We start from the raw sequence: 19,766 nt of genomic DNA on the forward strand, positions 1-19,766 counted from the left end.
ATCTTTTTTTTAAAAAAAATCTCAAACCCAGTTGTCTTCCGCGTATAACAAAAACAACAGAACTGGCCTTGCCATTCCAATACTTTTGGAGGGGACTGTGTATTGCATTGTATTGTCTGATATTTATTTAAACTGATATTTATTTGAATTACTAGTTTTGTTAAAGACTCCTTTAGTTACAAAACGTCTTAATTCATATTTTATCCTGCTTAAAGTGGTCAGATATCTCATCCTTAAAAATAGAAGCTGGTCGATAATAAAGAGTTGAGTAGCTGCAAGTCAAAGTGAATTCACGTTAAGTCAAGTAAAAACTACTTAATACAGGCAATTATTTAATGTCAAGGGGCCTGAAAACCTTAACAAACATTATCAAATATAGTCAATGTAGCCGTCTCCTACCAGATTGCCCTTATGGTGGATTTCAGTGCAGGAGACATATCTTGCAGAAATTCATAAGTTCTATCATCGCCAAAGTCCTCAGGAAGACTTGCTTCTATAATACACAAATCCACAAATTCTCTTAAAAACTAAAATAATGTTTCTTATATATCTACCTGCTTTCCACAAAAGTGGTGATCCAGTTAGAACATTCAATTATTAGGCAATAATCTAGATCTTAAAAACATAAATGCTCAAGAGCATAATCAAGTCAAGTCATTACATGAATAGCACCGTATATTGCACAATTATCTCTTCACTTAGGTGTTAGCATCTTTTTTTAGCAGAAAATTCAGACATGCTTCATTGTTCTCATCTTAAGAGTAAACTGCGTTATTAACCATGCACAAAACACTTACCTGACACACTGAATATTAAACCATACTGCACATAAAAAAGACTCACAGCAAGGCATATTTGGACTCTAGCGAGTACTACGCTACTACTGGCTGGCATGTTAAGGTGGTAGAAAATGTAACAGGAATATTTTTATGTCATATGAATTAAGATATTAATATGAGTCATAGAAATCATATGGTATGAGCCATATGGATTATATATCCAATTCAAATGACATAATAGTCAGTGAGTCTTTGATGAAATCACTGAATATTGTAAACAACTAACTGTTTCCTCCAAAAGCAGAGAGAAATCCTCATGCAGGTAAATGCAAAGAATGTGGGGGGACAAAGAGTAAAAAAATAAAAAGGACAAAATATGTTTGTTTGCAACACATTCGGTCATAAAAACACATTAATCACAAACTGTATTATTGCATTTGATATTTTGCAATACCCCCCAAAAAAGAGTCATAATCAGTAAATAATTGATTATTAATAATTCTGTAAAGATGTGCATATTCGGGCATTTAAGATATTGTTTTACTAGCAGCACAGGCCTTTAGTAACCTCTGGCTGGTGAGACACTGGACTCAGCAGAGTTTATGACAGAGAGTGTTGCATGAAAAGCAAATCTTGTTAAGGCAAGCTGCAACTCAGTAATTAAAAAGCCATTTTTAGACATGCGCTCTTTTCCTTCTTCAGATGCTCCTAGCTGAGCTTGTGTAACTGTGGCTTAAAGTAAAAGCACAACCCTAAAAAACATGATTTTCTTACTGATCAACCCCTCAATTGCTGCCAAAATGTGGAGAGAGAGAAATGGAAAAGAAATGGTTAAAAGTTTCAGATGAAAATGGTATAAAGAACCGTCAATCACAAGTTGCAGATAGTATGTGGCTAATTATTGCACTTTATGAATGGACACATCATGATTCGATGATGCCATGACTTTGATGCTGAAAGTGAACATTTTGGGCCACATATTCAAAACTAATCATTTTCATCTACAAATGTAGAAGTCTATTAACTACCCAAAACATTTATGTTTGAGGCAGGAATTGACTAATAAAGCAATTGCAGTTACTATGTACATAAAGTACTGTGTAAAAGTCTTAGGCACATGTAAAGAAATGCTGTAGACCAAAAATGGCTTTAAAAATAATGAAATGAAATGTTTCAACATTTAAAAAAAATACTATAAACAGCAGTAAGCCATAATAAATGAAACAAAATCCATATTCGGTGTCAGATGACCCTTTGCTTTAAAAAAAAAAAAGAAAAGAAAAAGTAGTCTCTTGTATAATTAGTGCAGTTTGATAAGGAAATGAGCTGTAGGTTTTACTGAGCGTCTTACAGAACCAGCCACAGTTCTTCTGGACACTTTGTCATACTCGCTTTTTAATTTTGCATCAAAACCCAGCAGCCTTCATTATGTTTTCTTTTTTAATCTGAAAAGGTTTCTTATGTAATATGCTGCTCAGATGCAAACATTTTTTTCTCTGTATCTTTTAATTTTGTGCTGGAAAACGAACATTTGGACTCTAAAATGTTTTTGTACGAACTCGATAATGTCGAAGTCATAAAATAGAAATCTATAACAAAGTTTGTATGGAAAAAAATAGGGTACCTAAGACTTTTGCACAGTAATATATATATATATATATATATATATATATATATATATATATATATATATATATATATATATATTTTTTTTTTTTTTTTTTTTTTTTACAGCAAACTGCAATGTCATCTCAATGCTTTCTGGATCATATTTCTGGATCACAGCCTAACCTGGAGAACTCTTCTTTCCGAAGTCTTCATCCTGCATCTCAATCAGCACTTTTTTCAGTGAAGAGAAATGAGAAAGGAAGCGATGAGAGTGTAGACTGTAAGCAGGAAGAAATGAAATATAAAATATCTTTTTAAAGCTGATCACAGCATGGCATGAAGATGTAAAGAACTTAGCTAGTGGAGGAGAGCTATTCAAATTCCTGTGCATAACCTATGCATCAGTACAGTCAATGGACACTTGCATTTTATGGAAATAAATGTCTCAACTCTTTTTATATAACCTATGCTAATTAGTAGACTGTACTGTATGCGACACCATCTTTTGAACATGACAGATCTGAGAAGAGGCTGTGTCAGCTGGTTCTGTGCCAGTCAACACAACCTGTTCTTATTAAAATACATACTCCTGATATTAAAGACCAAAATACAAGGAGCAGGGGAGAGCAGGGAGACTTGGGACAAGTTTTCAGCTTTTGTAGATTGTGTGAAATTCTTTGCAGGTAGCATCACATTCATTATATTACATTACATCACCGGCATTTAGCAGATGTTCTTATCCAGAGTGACGTACAACAGGACCCTGACATACCCACAAGCAGTGGGCAGCCCAGGGAGCATTTAGGGGTTAGGTGCCTTGCTCAAGGACACTTTAGCCATTCCTACTGGGCCAGGGAATCAAATCGGTGACCTTTTGGTCCCAAAGCTGCTTCTCTAACCTTTAGGCCATGGCTTCCCCCAATTCATATTGTATTAGAGAGTATTTACTATCCCCTCTTGCCATGACATTAGTTTCTCAGCTTGTCATATGTACTGGTCTTCAGGCTTCACTTTTTTGTCATTATTTTTTGCACACAGACATGAGACACTGAGGGGATATATGGGACATTATGTTGGGAGACTTGGGGCATAGTGGGGACACATGAAACAAAACTCAAATACCTAGGCTTACATGATTAATTTTTATTTATTGTCAAAACTTGTAACATATTAACTGTATGAACACACAATGCTGGCCCAGTGATAGAAAAATGTCAGTTTACCTAAAACCTGACTAGACCAAACAGTTCCATTCTCAAGAAGGAATTAATAAGCTTAAAGGGCTGATGACACGAACATGACTCTATGCAATTTCTTAAATAAACTATACAACATGGCAAACATGTTAGATTTCTGTTATAATTACGTGAAAAGAAGCTGTTGTTACGCAAATATCCAACTTTTAATTGCACAGCGCAAGAAAACTGAGTCCGTGGCTCGTGGCCATGTTGTGACGTCAGCGGGAGAACAGGCTGCGGTTCACTGGCTATTCTACTCATAGACATCCTATGGTTCTACTCTGGTTCTACTCAATGGAAATGGCGCATGAAAACGCCGGTGAACTCTCTAGTGCTAGCTCTTCCTCTTCTGGGAGTCTAGAATTGTGTTGATCTCTTCCGAATAGAATCTATGATAGCCTACCCTCTTTACCCTTTGCCTCTCGTTGCTAGGCGGCAGTTACATGAAAGCCGCAAGCTTTCCCAAGCAAATACATGACTGATATCACGCCGACTTTATGATTACATTTATGATTATCATGTAGAATCTATAGCTCTACGTACCTTTATCTTATGTCGTTTCACAACACATGTTCTGACAGGAGGACTGTCTTTGGATCCGGCATAGCTACTAGTAGACCCCCTCCGGAATACTGGCAGTATTGCCAGATTGGGAGGAATCCCACCCAGTTGGGCAGTTTCAAGTGCATTTTGGTGGGTTTTGAACATATTTTGGGCTGGAAAACTTCAGCAGTATCTGGCAACAGAGACTGCTGACGTTTTCCAGCCCAAAATATGTTCAAAACCCACCAAAATGCACTTGAAACCGCTCTACTGGGCGGGAAACCTCCCAATCTGGCAACACTGTGTAGGCACTGCTGATGGTAGTAACACATGTTTGTGCTGAACTGAACACCCAAGAGATTCTTTTAAGCTGGGAAGGGTGTCAAAACAATCCAAATCGAAGTGTTCAGAGCACAGGACAGATGTTGGTGAGGGCTCCCACTTATCACGAGTGCGCCTGACTTGCTTCACCCACTTCGCATGCAGCTCGGGATCTCTGGGAAACTTGAATAAACTTACCCCATCCTTGTAGGCTTTGGAGCAAAAGCCGGCAACACAACGCGAAGGCATAATAACTAATATATATATATATATATATATATATATATATATATATATATATATATATATATATATATATATATATATATAAAATGTATAATAATACTAATAATGACAAACTGAACACCTGCCGCATCAACAACAAACTGGTAAGTTAGGAGGAAGGTTCTTTCGCTGACGTCATATAGCTCCTCCTCCTCTTTCGTCTCCTGGGTGCTGCAGCCCCGTCAAATTTGCCCAAATAGCCGCGTTTTTTATCATAACTTGTAAAATAGGCGCCTTCGTGAATTAATATATGGATCATCGGTAATTACTTTTTATGTTATAAAACATCGCCAAAGATGTCAAAAACGTGTCAGCACTTTAATCCTCATGCAAGTACACTCCCACATTTTAAAAAAATTTTTTTAACAATTTTATATTTGTAAACCAGAAGAAAAAACCTGTAACATGAACCGTCCCAACTCTCCCCATCTGGCCATTTTGAAAAAAAAATCCTTAAATGTTTTTCCCCCAGAATTTAAGTAAAATAAATAATACTGCATGATAACTCTAGGCTACATACTTTAATTCCTAACAAATCTCGAATTCTCCAGCGTACATTACACCAGGCGGACTGCTAGATAGAAAATACAAGTTTTGGTTAACAAAATATTTAACTGCACAAACTTTACTGCAGTGTCCAGCTTTGTGGCTCCAAAGTACGTACGGTGGTATGCAAAAGTTTGGGCACCCCTGGTCAAAATTACTGTTACTGTGAACAGTTAAGCAAGTTGAAGATGAAATGATCTCCAAAGGGCATAAAGTTAAAGATGACTCATTCCCTTTATATTTTAAGCAAAAACAATTTATTTTCATCTTTTACATTTTCAAAATAACAAAAAAGGAAAAGGGCCCGAAGCAAAAGTTTGGGCACCCTGCATGGTTAGTACCTAGTAGCACCCCTTTAGCAAGTATAACAACTTGTAAACGCTTGTTGTAGCCAGCCAAGAGTCTTTCAATTCTTGTTTGAGGAATTTTCATCCATTCATCCTTGCAAAAGTCTTCCAGTTCTGAGAGATTCCTGGGCCGTCTTGCATGCACTGCTCTTTTGAGGTCTATCCACAGATTTTCAATGATGTTCAGATCAGGGGACTGTGAGGGCCATGGTAAAACCTTTACCTTGTGCCTCTTGAGGTAGTCTATTGTGGATTTTGAGGTGTGTTTAGGATCATTATCCAGTTGTAGAAGCCATCCTCTTTTCAACTTCAGCTTTTTTACAGATGGGGTTATGTTTGCTTCCAGAATTTGCTGGAATTTCATTGAATCCATTCTTCCCTCTACCCGTGAAATGTTCCCAGTGCCACTGGCTGCAACACAACCCCAAAGCATGATTGATCCACCCCCATGCTTAACGGTTGGAGAGGTGTTCTTTTCATGAAATTCTGTGCCCTTTTTTCTCCAAACATACCTTTGCTTGTTGCTGCCAAAGAGTTCCATTTTAACCTCATCGGTCCACAGGACTTGTTTCCAAAATGCATCAGGCTTGCTTAGATGTTCTTTTGCAAACTTCTGACACTGAATTTTGTGGTGAGAAAGCAGGAGAGGTTTTCTTCTGATGACTCTTCCATGAAGGCCATATTTGTGTAGGTATCGCTGAACAGTAGAACAATGTACCACAACTCCAGAATCTGCTAAATCTTCCTGAAGGTCTTTTGCAGTCAAGCAGGGGTTCTGATTTGCCTTTCTAGCAATCCTACGAGCAGCTCTCTCTGAAAATTTTCCTTGTCTTCCAGACCTTATCTTGACCTCCATTGTTCCTGTTAACTGCCATTTCTTAATTACATTTCAAACTGAGGAAATGGCAACCTGAAAACGTTTTGCTATCTTCTTATAGCCTTCTCCTGCTTTGTGGGCCTCAACCATTTTCAGAGTGGTAAGAAGCCGCTTAGAAGAACCCATGGCTGCGGATTTTTGGGACTAAGTCAGAGGAGCCTGGGTATTTATAAAGCTTTGAAATTTGCATCACCTGGCCTTTCCTAACAATGAGTGTGAACAAGCCATAACCCTAACAAACTAATTAAGGTCTGAGACCTTGGTCAAAGTGATCTGAGTGCTCAAATCTCCTAGGGTTCCCATATTTCTGCAAGTTACTCCTTTCCTTTTTTCACTCTAAAATTGTACAAAACCAAAATAATACACCAATATTACTTAAAATGTTGAAAAGTGTGTTTCATCTTTAACTTTATGCCTTTTGGAGATCATTTCATCTTCAACGTGCTTAACTGTTCACAGTAACAGTAATTTTGACCAGGGGTGCCCAAACTTTTGCATTCCACTGTAAGTTACTCTAAGGGGCAGCATCTACAGTGGGGCAAAAAAGTACTTAGTCAGTCACCAATTGTGCAAGTTCTCCCACTTAAAAAGATGAGAGAGGCCTGTAATTTGCATCATAGGTACACTTCAACTATGAGAGACAAAATGAAAAAAAAAAATCCAGAAAATCACATTGTCTGATTTTTAAATAATTTATTTGCAAATTATGGTGGAAAATAAGTATTTGGTCAATAACAAAAGTTCATCTCAATACTTTGTTATATACCCTTTGTTGGCAATGACAGAGGTCAAACGCTTTCTGTAAGTCTTCACAAGGTTTTCACACACTGTTGCTGGTATTTTGGCCCATTCCTCCATGCAGATCTCCTCTAGAGCAGTGATGTTTTGGGGCTGTCGCTGGGCAACATGGACTTTCAACTCCCTCCAAAGATTTTCTATGGGGTTGAGATCTGGAGACTGGCTAGGCCACTCCAGGACCTTGAAATGCTTCTTACAAAGCCACTCCTTCGTTGCCCGGGCGGTGTGTTTGGGATCATTGTCATGCTGAAAGACCCAGCCACGTTTCATCTTCAATGCCCTTGCTGACTGAAGGAGGTTTTCACTCAAAATCTCACGATACATGGCCCCATTCATTCTTTCCTTTACACGGATCAGTCGTCCTGGTCCCTTTGCAGAAAAACAGCCCCAAAGCATGATGTTTCCACCCCCATGCTTCACAGTAGGTATGGTGTTCTTTGGTTGGAACTCAGCATTCTTTCTCCTCCAAACACGACAAGTTGAGTTTTTACCAAAAAGTTCTATTTTGGTTTCATCTGACCATATGACATTCTCCCAGTCCTCTTCTGGATCATCCAAATGCTCTCTAGCAAACTTCAGACGGGCCTGGACATGTACTGGCTTAAGCAGGGGGACACGTCTGGCACTGCAGGATTTGAGTCCCTGGCGGCGTAGTGTGTTACTGATGGTAGCCTTTGTTACTTTGGTCCCAGCTCTCTGCAGGTCATTCACTAGGTCCCCCCGTGTGGTTCTGGGATTTTTGCTCACCATTCTTGTGATCATTTTGACCCCACGAGGTGAGATCTTGCGTGGAGCCCCAGATCGAGGGAGATTATCAATGGTCTTGTATGTCTTCCATTTTCTAATAATTGCTCCCACAGTTGATTTCTTCACACCAAGCTGCTTACCTATTGCAGATTCAGTCTTCCCAGCTTGGTGCAGGTCTACAATTTTGTTTCTGGTGTCCTTTGACAGATCTTTGGTCTTGGCCATAGTGGAGTTTGGAGTGTGACTGTTTGAGGTTGTGGACAGGTGTCTTTTATACTGATAACGAGTTCAAACAGGTGCCATTAATACAGGTAACGAGTGGAGGACAGAGGAGCCTCTTAAAGAAGTTGTTACAGGTCTGTGAGAGCCAGAAATCTTGCTTGTTTGTAGGTGACCAAATACTTATTTTACTGAGGAATTTACCAATTAATTCATTAAAAATCCTACAATGTGATTTCCTGGATTCTTTCCCCCCATTCTGTCTCTCATAGTTGAGGTATACCTATGATGAAAATTACAGGCCTCTCTCATCTTTTTAAGTGGGAGAACTTGCACAATTGGTGGCGGACTAAATACTTTTTTGCCCCACTGTAACTTCTGATGTAATCTAAAACCTGATTGGTTGAAATTATGGGAATACAAACTGTCCCAAGTCTTCCTGTCCCAAGTCTCCCCACTCTCCCCTAATTGTGTGTGTGTGTGTGTGTGTGTGTGTGTGTGTGTTTGCCTGCTTGAGTAAATATTGTGTATACAAAAAAGAAAAAAAATTCTGACCTTCTGCAGGCCGACCCTCTTTCATCTTGATGGATTGTTTGGAGCGGTTTCGTTCAGGGAAGCTCCAGCTCTTTGGCACTTTGCTAGGACTTTCTGCTGCTCCATCATCTGCTCCAGGTGATTTGGTCTCCTTTCCCCCTGCACTTTTAGAGGGGCTGGAGAATGGTTTCTCTTTTAAGCTTGGCTTACGGCTGTGCGAGAAGCATTTTTGGGGTATATGAGTGAAACAGAAGCAAAGGGATAGTCAAATCATTAGGTATTGATAATATACATAACACACTGTTGAGGAATTGACACATACTCCTATGAAACAAACAGTGTGTCTAACATACTGTGTGCTGGAAATATGATAATATTAGCTAATATTAATATAAATGTATTAATATTAATAAAGAGCACATGCAAGGGTTGCATATTTAGAAGAGGCTTCTATTTCCAAAAATAGCCAAAAATGCACCTATATATGATTTGCATGAAATACAAGTTGTAACAAGTCAGAATGTAAGTATCTTTCATTTCTTATCAGTGTCAAGATTCCCATTATTTCATTATATATAAATACAATAACAAAATAGTGTTCTTTATATAACATCCACCCATCCATTATCTGTAGCCACTTTATCCTGTTCTACAGGGTCGCAGGCAAGCTGGAGCCTATCCCAGCTGACTACAGGCGAAAGGCGGGGCACACCCTGGACAAGTCACCAGGTCATCACAGGGCTGACACACAGACACAGACAACCATTCACACCCACATTCACACCTACGGTCAATTTAGAGTCACCAGTTAACCTAACCTGCATGTCTTTGGACTGTGGGGGAAACCGGAGCACCCGGAGGAAACCCACGCGGACACGGGGAGAACATGCAAACTCCGCACAGAAAGGCCCTCGCCGGCCGCTGGGCTCGAACCCGGACCTTCTTGCTGTGAGGCGACAGTGCTAACCACTACACCACCGTGCCGCCCCTTTATATAACAATAAATCAATTTTCATTCAGACATGATATACCAATTAGCAATGGAACCAAGTCATTTTCAAATCACTTTGTAAAACTGTTTCCATCTCAACTCATTTTTTTTCCATTATGAAATTAACCATCACACAAAAAACAATCAAAAAGAAATTATGATGCTTCTCATCATTTACACCATGCAATTTCCAGTCCCCACATGCTCTCCACAGCCATGTCAAATGCACTGGAAAAACAGCACGACAGAAGTCATGCATGTTACAGCATGCTGAAAGTGTCTGTATGCGGAGCATGCTGAAAGTGTGTGCTCGTCACTCTTCATGTTAGATTGCACAAACTTTGTAGGTTCAGTCTCTTAAGAAATAACAGGCATTATGTAAAAGAAAACCAAAAAGAAAAGGTCTAAAATATGTATCTAACGCATTGATCAGGTGCAAGATTGTCAAGCTCACCTTAAATTACCAGTCAAATTTGATTTGTGTTAAGTCCGTTCAGAAACCAAGACAAACTGTGAGGAAGGCTTTGTGCAGATACTGCAATGCCAAAGATGATAACACAGGAATAGATTCGATTTTATGGTTTTATTGATTTGAAAAATTAAAGACTGGGTTTTTGGGTTTTTTTGGTTGTTATTTTTGTTCATTTGTTGGGGCAGCAACTGTCAAACAATTCAATTTCAAATGCCATTTGGACATTATAAATACAGATGAAACTGTCTTTCATTGCAAGCTGCATCTTGCACTGATGCAGCAGATTACTAGCTTCCAAGAAAGCTTGCTGCAATGGCAGAATGGTAGGCTACATGGTCTAATGACACAGACACTATCTGTATTTCCACAGCTATGAGCATTTTATTCAAAAGACAAAGAAATTCCCAATAGAGGTTTTGTCTAAAGGTGGGATTGGAGGCAATTTCCTAACTGTTTGAAGTGACTGTTGGGAACTGCATTTTATACATAATTAGGCCTGTGCATAATTCACAAAACCCCATTGGGCATCTTTCAAGCTGTTGAAAGGTCTCTTGAAATGGTCAGGCTGTGCCACAAGCATCTTTCTTGCAATTTCTCTCTATGTTTATCTGTCTATCCTTCCATCCTTTTAACACTCCCTATCTCCCATTCCATCTTCACCCAAAGCTAAAAGTCCGGTCTTCATAGTGATCATAGTTTACACATCAGAGCACAATCGACTGACAGCAACACAGCCAGTGAAAAGGGACAAACTGGGCACTAAATTGCATTAAACTATTTTGTTTCTCTGCAAAAGTGGCACTTGACATTTTTATATTACAAACAATAAATCGAAGGAACATATTTGGAAACAGGGTCAGAAATGAGAAATTATAGACAGGGAAAAGACACAGATCCAAGTGCTGGAGAGAAATCCGGACGTGCAGATGTTAGTATCTGTGTGCTACGGTACCTAGTGTTTCTTGAGCAACACCCACAGGGGGTGTCTTTGTGTGAAATCTCACTACTGCAAGTGTGGTTCAGTGGGTGGTGAGAGACACAAGAGATTGTACAAGGAATAGTCAAAACGGTGGAGGCCATAATTAAGAGATCATTTATTGAGAAGACAATTCAACTTTGAAATATGAGATGCACTTAATATTACAGTACATTATTTTACAGGGTGCTTGCTTGTCAAAAATATACAGTTCTAGTATAAATTTCAGAATGTAATTAACCTTTGTAAAATTTATAATACGGTATTGATATAAGGTGTTAAATGTCTTGTACCAGAATCTTTACCTTGTAAATACATGAAGCAGTACTGTAATATAAAGTGCTACTGAACTGAATCGATACATTTTTGAATAACAGATATCCAGAGAGAAATGCATGGACTTTGTGTTCCTTCAAAGAACAGTGCTGATGCATGGAACTCCCAAAAAATCTGTGACATGAATGATCTTTTTAATGAGTGGATTTTGGGAATTGACATTCAAAAACCCTTGAAAACTTTAGCTATTTAACCAACCTGGGAGACATTTCAGGCTGTGAGTCCTTCCTTTGGTTTCAATAAAAGGAGAACAGTGAGGGACAGAGTGAGCTGTGAGACAGTTAGCATTAATGAACTACTGTATTGTGAGGAATTATAAGGAATTGTGACTAAACCAAAACTCGTATGATCTAAAATAACAAGAAAATCACTAACTAAAATACACAATAATTTATATATGGATGCCTATGTCTCCTGGATGCTGATTACTGTTTGTAAGAATCTGAAGCAATCCATTTAAATATTTAAAGAAAAGCGTCACTCCAACCTGAATCCAGACTTGCCCTTCAGACTGCGCAAGAGGTCCAGCTGATTGAGAGGAGGGATCAGTCTGAGGAAATAGGTTCATAGAATACACACGTATTAGGGAAAAATCAACTATAAAAACTTTTTTTCCATTATAGATGTGTTTTATTACATGCAGACTAAATATAGATCTTATACACTACCAGTCAAAATTTCTGACATACCTGCTCATAAAAGGGTTTTCTTTTCTATTTATGTTTTGTGTGTATGTGTGTGTTTTAAAACAATTTTCTATTATTTTAAAATAATAACAGAATACATTAAAACTATATAATAAGACATATTGAATTATGCCGTAACCAACAAATTTGTTTAACAAATTAAAACTCTTATATTAAAAAAAAAACGACAGTACTCCTGATTAAGCTTTGCGCACACTTGACATCTTCTCAATCAGCTTCATGAAGTAGAAGTTCCAAAACAGACTGAGCGCCCCACTGCATCTGAATGAAAACTGATTGATTTCAGCAAAATCTACTTCTTACATTTACATTTTAAATCTGAAATAAATTTGTACCTGGTCATTAATTTCACCATTTACATATGTCTTTCAACCATAAGCCTTTATCAAATGCCTCTGTACTTTTTTGTCATTCTATTTATATACCAGAAATACCATCCATCTCATCTATCCATCCATTTTCTATGCCGCTTATCCATCAAGGTCACAGGGGAAGCTGGAGCCAATCCCAGCCGACTTCAGGCGAGAGGCAGGGTACACCCTGGGCAGGCCACCAAATCTATCACAAGGCTAACACAGAGACAAACAACCATTCACACTCACATTCACACTTAGGAGCAACTTAGAGCAGCAAGTTGAACTAATCTGCATGTCTTTGGACTGTGTGAAGAAACTGGAGCACCCAGAGGAAACCCACGCAAGCACGAGGAGAACACGCAAACTCTACACACAAAGGCCCCAGTTGGTCATGAGGTTCGAACCCAGAACCTTCTTGCTGTGAGGTGACAGTGCTAACCACTGCACCACCCTCCAGAAATACCGTTACAGAAATGTAAAATATAAAACATGATTATTGTTATTTGATAATTGTTTCAAAATCCAGGCAAGAGAAATAAAACAGAAGTAAGACATTTTCTTTTTTAATTCTCAGAAATAGCAGATACAAAATTCAAAAGCAGCTTGTGTTTCTTTTATTTCTTTGTATATCAAAAAACGAAATCATAAATAAACTAAAACAGAGAAAGGGTCCAATTTTTTTAAATCAGTTGTTGTAGAATGGACTTTAAATCATTAAGTTAAGGCCAGCCAATATGCATCTGTCCTGCTTTTAGCCAGCGTTAGGTATACTTTTTGAATGATATTCTGAAATGATTATAGACACAGATAAGAAAAAATAGCAGCGATTGTGACATATGATTGGGTTAAGCAAAAGTTTTTCCCTCAAGGACTATATGAGAAAAGGAGTCAGATGAGGTGGTTTGGGCACCTTGTTAGGATGCCCCCTGGATGCCTCCCAGTGGAGGTTCTCTGGGCATGCTCCACCGAGAGGAGACCCCAGGGCAGATCCATGACACGCTGGAGAGATTACATCTCTCGGCTGGCCTGGGAACACCTCGGTATTCCCCTGGAAGAGCTGGTGGAGGTGGCCGGGGAGAGGGAAGTCTGGGCTACTCTGTTTAGACTGCTACCCCCACGACCCTGACCCGGATAAGCGGCAGAAAATGGATGGATGGATGGACTATAGGAGATTTTGAGCTGAACATTGTCAGGGTGCAGGTGCAGGGGAGAATGGGTGCATCACAAACAGTCGTCCAGATCCAAATCTCCAAGCGTTAAATGAAATCAGGGTTAGGCATGGGCCGGTCAATCGGCAAACAGGAATACAAAGGGTAGGCAAGTAGTTAAGTCAGTAATTAAATGTAAACGAGAGACAAAAGCACTAAGGGTTAGGCAGGGTCAAGATAAGGCTTGGTATGATCAGGTTCAAAGACACAGAATGATACTTCGTGTGGAGGAAAGCATTTGCTGGGTTTAATTAGGGTCTTAATTAGTCTCTTGATGCAGAACAGGTACGCCTCTAGAATTTAGGAGAGGCGGGGTGCTGTGGCACTTGGGAATTGTAATCTGGAGTGGTCATGTTTGAATACCGCTCCAAACATTGATTTTCTGCACTGTTACTGACAGAAATCCCCCCCCCCCCCCCCCCCCACAAAGCACTCACTCTGGGAGCGGCATCCTTTCTGGGACATCCTCTTCCCCTGGGTGCTGGTTTGTCTGGGTGTTTGGCGTGGAATTCTTCTGTGAGTAGTGGATCCAGTATGTCCCTGGCATTGACCCAGTTGTGCTCCTCCAGGCCATAACCTTCCCAGTCCACCAAATACTCCAATTGTCCTTGCCTGCATCAGGAGTTAAGGATATTGTGGACCTGGTATATGGGATCCTCTTCAAGTTCCGGTGGAGTGGGGGTTTCATCATTGAGAGCACCATCTGCTAGGGGTCCTAGAATTGCTGACTCGAGACATGACACATGGAAAGCTAAGGACATATGGGAGTGAGGAGGGAGTTCCAACCTGTAGGTGACCACTGTTAATGTGATGTAGGACCTTGAATGGGCCTATATATCTGGCCTGGAGCTTGCGACAAGTGTTGGGACTTTGGAGGTCCTTGGTGGATACCCATACTCGATCTCCTAGTGCATAAGTGGGTGTTTCCCCTCTATGCTTGTCCGCGTATTGTTTGTACTTCATGACTACCTGTTCCAGCCATTGGTGCACACCCTCCCACATGGTACATAAATCTATATGTTATATGGACATGAGTGTTTTACTCATGGGAACTATGCCACTCGTATTTTTCATAGGGACCACATCCGGATGGCAACTGTGACAAATTTCTCTGTGTGTCACTCGTGAGGAAATCGATGAATTGTTTTGATAAATTTGGGTACTTTTTCTTTGTGAATGAGTCTATGTAATAAAAAGAACATCACATGTTGGCTTGAAGATATGAAGTTTATCTTCTTGTGTTGAAAAACTCGCATTTTTCATGGAAAATACACCGCGGATATGAGTGACATATTTCCCCATATTTCACTCCGATGACCTCATTCCTAGTGTTTTCCCACTGTCTATACGCACGATGTTAAAATGGCGACCTGGTTCATACTTAAAATTCTTGTGATTAACTTGTATATTTATTTATTTTGTGCATGCATCTATATAATATCAAGAACATTACAAAGTGGTGGAAAGATATGAAATTTATCTTCTCGTGTTGAAAAATATATCACTGGTTCAATTTGCTCACCCATGAATATATTCGCCACTTGAAGATAAACTTCATATCTTCGCACCACCGTGTAATATCCTCTATAAATGAGGCCCGGGCAGGGGAGACAGAGCTATCTCTAGACTTTACTGACTGAAATAATGCAAGTAATATATTTAGCTCTTTTGAGGGTTGGGGTGTGCAGACAATATCCCCATGATTAACAAAAAAATCTGAAAACAGTTGTGGGATTGGGTTTAGGCATTCATCTACTGTAATGGGCTACATCGTCAGTAATAATAAACCATAAACACAAGTTACTTTTAAGATTGGTATCTGCTATTTTTGACAATAAAAATAAGAAAGGCATTCATTTCTTCTGTCCAGATTTGAAACCATCAAATAACCATTTATGGGGGTTTTTTCTGTTACTAAGAGAAAAAAAATGGCCAAAAAGTACACTGACCATCAAAATGCCTTTCAGCCAATGACAAATGTGTAGTCAGTCCTGTGTCCCCAGACTTTTGGCTGGTACTGTATGTAATTTAATCTGCTGTGAAGTCCTTATAGTAAAATATGTCCACTTGGTGACCATCTTGGCAATTTTCCTAGGCAGGTAATTTCAATCATACAAGACCAGACTCCTATTGGCTTGAATGGGACAAGACCCATAAACATGAATCAGATTGACAAGGTGGTCTTTCAGACACTGATTTGAAATGGCTGTTAAAATGTTGTAAATAAAGTGTGGTCTTTGGCTCTGATAACGTGCCAAAAAAAATTAGATTCATCACAACTAGGGCAAAGTGCCTTGTATCTGTGCATGCATCACTGTAAGGATCTGATATGATGATTCCTGGGTTTTTCACTACAGACGTACAAAATACAACCTCTTTGCTGAATATTACATGCCGCCCAATGCTGCATTCATGTTTCAAAGAGTGGCTGATCTCTAATCATACTATTTCTGGTTGTAATCAATGTTTGAGATGTTGCTACACTGTCAGAAATAGGGGTACAGTAGGAGCCCATTTCTGTCCCCCAAGGTACAATCTACACTAATGTACACCCTAGGGCTCATTATTGGACCTTAAGGTAATTATGTGTACCTTTTTAGGGTCAAAAAGATACATATACAGTGGTGCTTGAAAGTTTGTGAACCCTTCAGAATTTCCTATATTTCTGCATAAATATAACCTAAAACATCATCATATTTTCACACAAGTCCTAAAAGTAGATAAAGAGAACCCAGTTAAACAAATGAGACAAAAATATTATACTTGGTCACTTATTTATTGAGGAAAATGATCCAATATTACATATCTGTGAGTGGCAAAAGTATGTGAACCTCTAGGATTAGCAGTTAATTTGAAGGTGAAATTAGAGTCAGGTGTTTTCATTCAATGGGATGACAATCAGGTGTGAGTGGGCACCCTGTTTTATTTAAAGAACAGGGATCTATCAAAGTCTGATCTTCACAACATATGTTTGTGGAAGTGTATCATGACACGAACAAAGGAGATTTCTGAGGACCTCAGAAAAAGCGTTGTTGATGCTCATCAGGCTGGAAAAGATTACAAAACCATCTCTAAAGAGTTTGGACTACACCAATCCACAGTCAGATAGACTGTGTACAAATGGAGGAAATTCAAGACCATTGTTACCCTCCCCAGGAGTGGTCGACCAACAAAGATCACTCCAAGAGCAAAGTGTGTAATAGTCGGCGAGGTCACAAAGGACCCCAAGGTAACTTCTAAGCAACTGAAGGCCTCTCTCACATTAACATTAGCCAATGTTCATGAGTCCACCATCAGGAGAACACTGAACAACAATGGTGTGCATTGCAGGGTTGCAAGGAGAAAGCCACTGCTCTCCAAAAAGAACATTGCTGCTCATCTGCAGTTTGCTAAAGATCATGTGGACAAGCCAGAAGGCTATTGGAAAATGTTTTGTGGACAGATGAGACCAAAATAGAACTTTTTGGTTTAAATGAGAAGCATTATGTTTGGAGAAAGGAAAGCACTGCATTCCAACATAAGAACCTTATCCCTTCTGTGAAACATGGTGGTGGTAGTATCATGGTTTGGGCCTGTTTTGCTGCATCTGGGCCAGGATGGTTTGCCATCATTGTTGGAACAAGGAATTCTGAATTATACCAGCAAATTCTAAAGGAAAATATCAGGACATCTGTCCATGAACTAAATCTTAAGAGAAGGTGAGTCATGCAGCAAGACAGCAACCCTAAGCATACAAGTCGTTCTACCAAAGAATGGTTAAAGAAGAATAAAGTTAATGTTTTGGAATGGCCAAGTCAAAGTCCTGACCTTAATCCAATCGAAATGTTGTGGAAGGACCTGAAGTGAGCAGTTCATGTGAGGAAACCCACCAACATCCCAGAGTTGAAGCTGTTCTGTACGGAGGAATGGGCTAAAATTCCTCCAAGCCGGTGTGCAGGACTGATCAACAGTTACCACAAATGTTTAGTTGCAGTTATTGCTGCACAAGGGGGTCACACCAGATACTGAAAGCAAAGGTTCACATACTTTTCCCACTCACAGATATGTAATATTGGATTATTTTCCTCAATAAATAAATGACCAAGTATAATATGTTTAATCTCATTTGTTTAACGGGGTTCTCTTTATCTACTTTTAGGACTTGTGTGAAAATCTGATGATGTTTTAGGTCATATTTATGCAGAAATATAGGAAATTCTAAAGGGTTCACAAACTTTCAAGCACCACTGTATGTTCCTGAGCAGTATATAAAGGGTACAAATCTGTACCTTAAAGAGTACTGCCCCAGTGACAAGCTGTTGCACCCCTAAAGGTACAATAATGCACTTTATTTTCTGAGACTGTAGCTTCAGCCAGCAAAGGAGTCAACCTCCAGCTAGCTTTTCAAACCTTCTTCCTTGCAAGGACTTTGTATTATGATTTCAATCCATGGTATCATGATTCAGAATGTGCTGGTGGGGGTGCAGGCTTTGTGCAGTTACACATCTGATTCTTGATATTATTACACTAGTTGAATTTGTAGATTTAGCAAGATGTGCTAAATCTACAAGGGTTCCATTTAATCAGTCTGCTTCAACAATTGTGCTTTTTCAACACGAAATTGCCTGGTCTTCTCACTCTTATAACTGCCTGTCTCATCTCACAATCACTATAGCCACTATGTCTGTAGAGAGCCCCAAAACCATCCAAGAAAGTTTGATGCTAAGTTCTAAGTATGAAGCTAATCTTAGCTCAATTCAAGGAGGTGATTAGTAAATCGAGAGAATGCACCCAATCTTTACATAGACCCGATAACCCCTTTCACATAAGAATCCCCTTAATGTATCAGGTTAAAAAATAAAACAAAACACAGGATAGATAACAATTTTTCATTCCTACTCAGTCTTCAATAATGATAAAGTGACAGGTGTTCTGTATTCCCACCTGACCGTACACTATATTGCCAAAAGTATTTGCTCACCTGCCTTGACTCACATATGAACTTAAGTGACATCCCATTCCTAATCCATAGGGTTCAATATGACGTCGGTCCACCCTTTGCAGCTAGAACAGCTTCAACTCTTCTGGGAAGGCTGTCCACAAGGTTTAGGAGTGTGTTTATGGGAATTTTTGACCATTCTTCCAGAAGCGCATTTGTGAGGTCACACACTGATGTTGGACGAGAGGGCCTGGCTCTCAGTCTCCGCTCTAATTCATCCCAAAGGTGTTCTATCGGGTTGAGGTCAGGACTCTGTGCAGGCCAGTCAAGTTCATCCACACCAGACTCTGTCATCCATGTCTTTATGGACCTTGCTTTGTGCACTGGTGCACAGTCATGTTGGAAGAGGAAGGGGCCAGCTCCAAACTGTAAAAACAGTCTGCATGCCTAGGTGCTTGATTTTATACACCTGTGGCCACGGAAGTGATTGGAACACCTGATTCCGATAATTTGGATGGGTGAGCAAATACTTTTGGCAATATAGTGTATTTAACGGGATGCTATGTAGTGTGAAACTCCGCTAGACTTTTAAAACATGAGAGACCTGACGTGACGTGAAGTGGCAAGTCCATATTGTTGTGAAAAGCCGAAGCTAAGACATTAGCTAGTTAGTTAGCAGTATGGCTTCAGTTGAGCTGCATTACGTCTTTGTTGAATGAGTTCTCTTCCTGCTTCTGAACATTTGTTCAAGCAAAGGCTGTTTATAATATTTCTATTTCGCATAAACCTATTTCTATTATACGAAGGAATTTGCATGCAGATCTAAAGGCATCAGATGAGATTTATGACGTGATCAGTAGTTCTGCTGCAATATCACTGCATCCTCATTTACGTCACTGCCAGCAACATCACAACTGGTCACAATAAATTAATCCAATGGTTCCGATTTCCACTGGCGCC

General features: G+C 39.4%; 1 protein-coding gene across 1 annotated transcript in view; it reads right to left on the reverse strand.

The window, feature by feature from the left end:
- Positions 1-19,766, reverse strand: part of kcnq2a (potassium voltage-gated channel, KQT-like subfamily, member 2a) — an 88,092-nt gene that overhangs the window by 19,591 nt on the left and 48,735 nt on the right. Inside the window, exons 9-15 of the mRNA XM_060930845.1 lie at positions 12,105-12,167; positions 11,816-11,845; positions 11,258-11,311; positions 8,864-9,054; positions 2,571-2,618; positions 1,554-1,571; positions 400-493 (exon numbers count right to left, since the gene is read on the reverse strand). Coding sequence (XP_060786828.1) covers positions 400-493; positions 1,554-1,571; positions 2,571-2,618; positions 8,864-9,054; positions 11,258-11,311; positions 11,816-11,845; positions 12,105-12,167 — 498 coding nt within the window. The remainder of the gene's footprint in view (positions 1-399; positions 494-1,553; positions 1,572-2,570; positions 2,619-8,863; positions 9,055-11,257; positions 11,312-11,815; positions 11,846-12,104; positions 12,168-19,766) is intronic.

Source organism: Neoarius graeffei, chromosome 10 (genome assembly GCF_027579695.1).
Source record: "Neoarius graeffei isolate fNeoGra1 chromosome 10, fNeoGra1.pri, whole genome shotgun sequence".
NCBI lineage: Eukaryota > Metazoa > Chordata > Actinopteri > Siluriformes > Ariidae > Neoarius > Neoarius graeffei.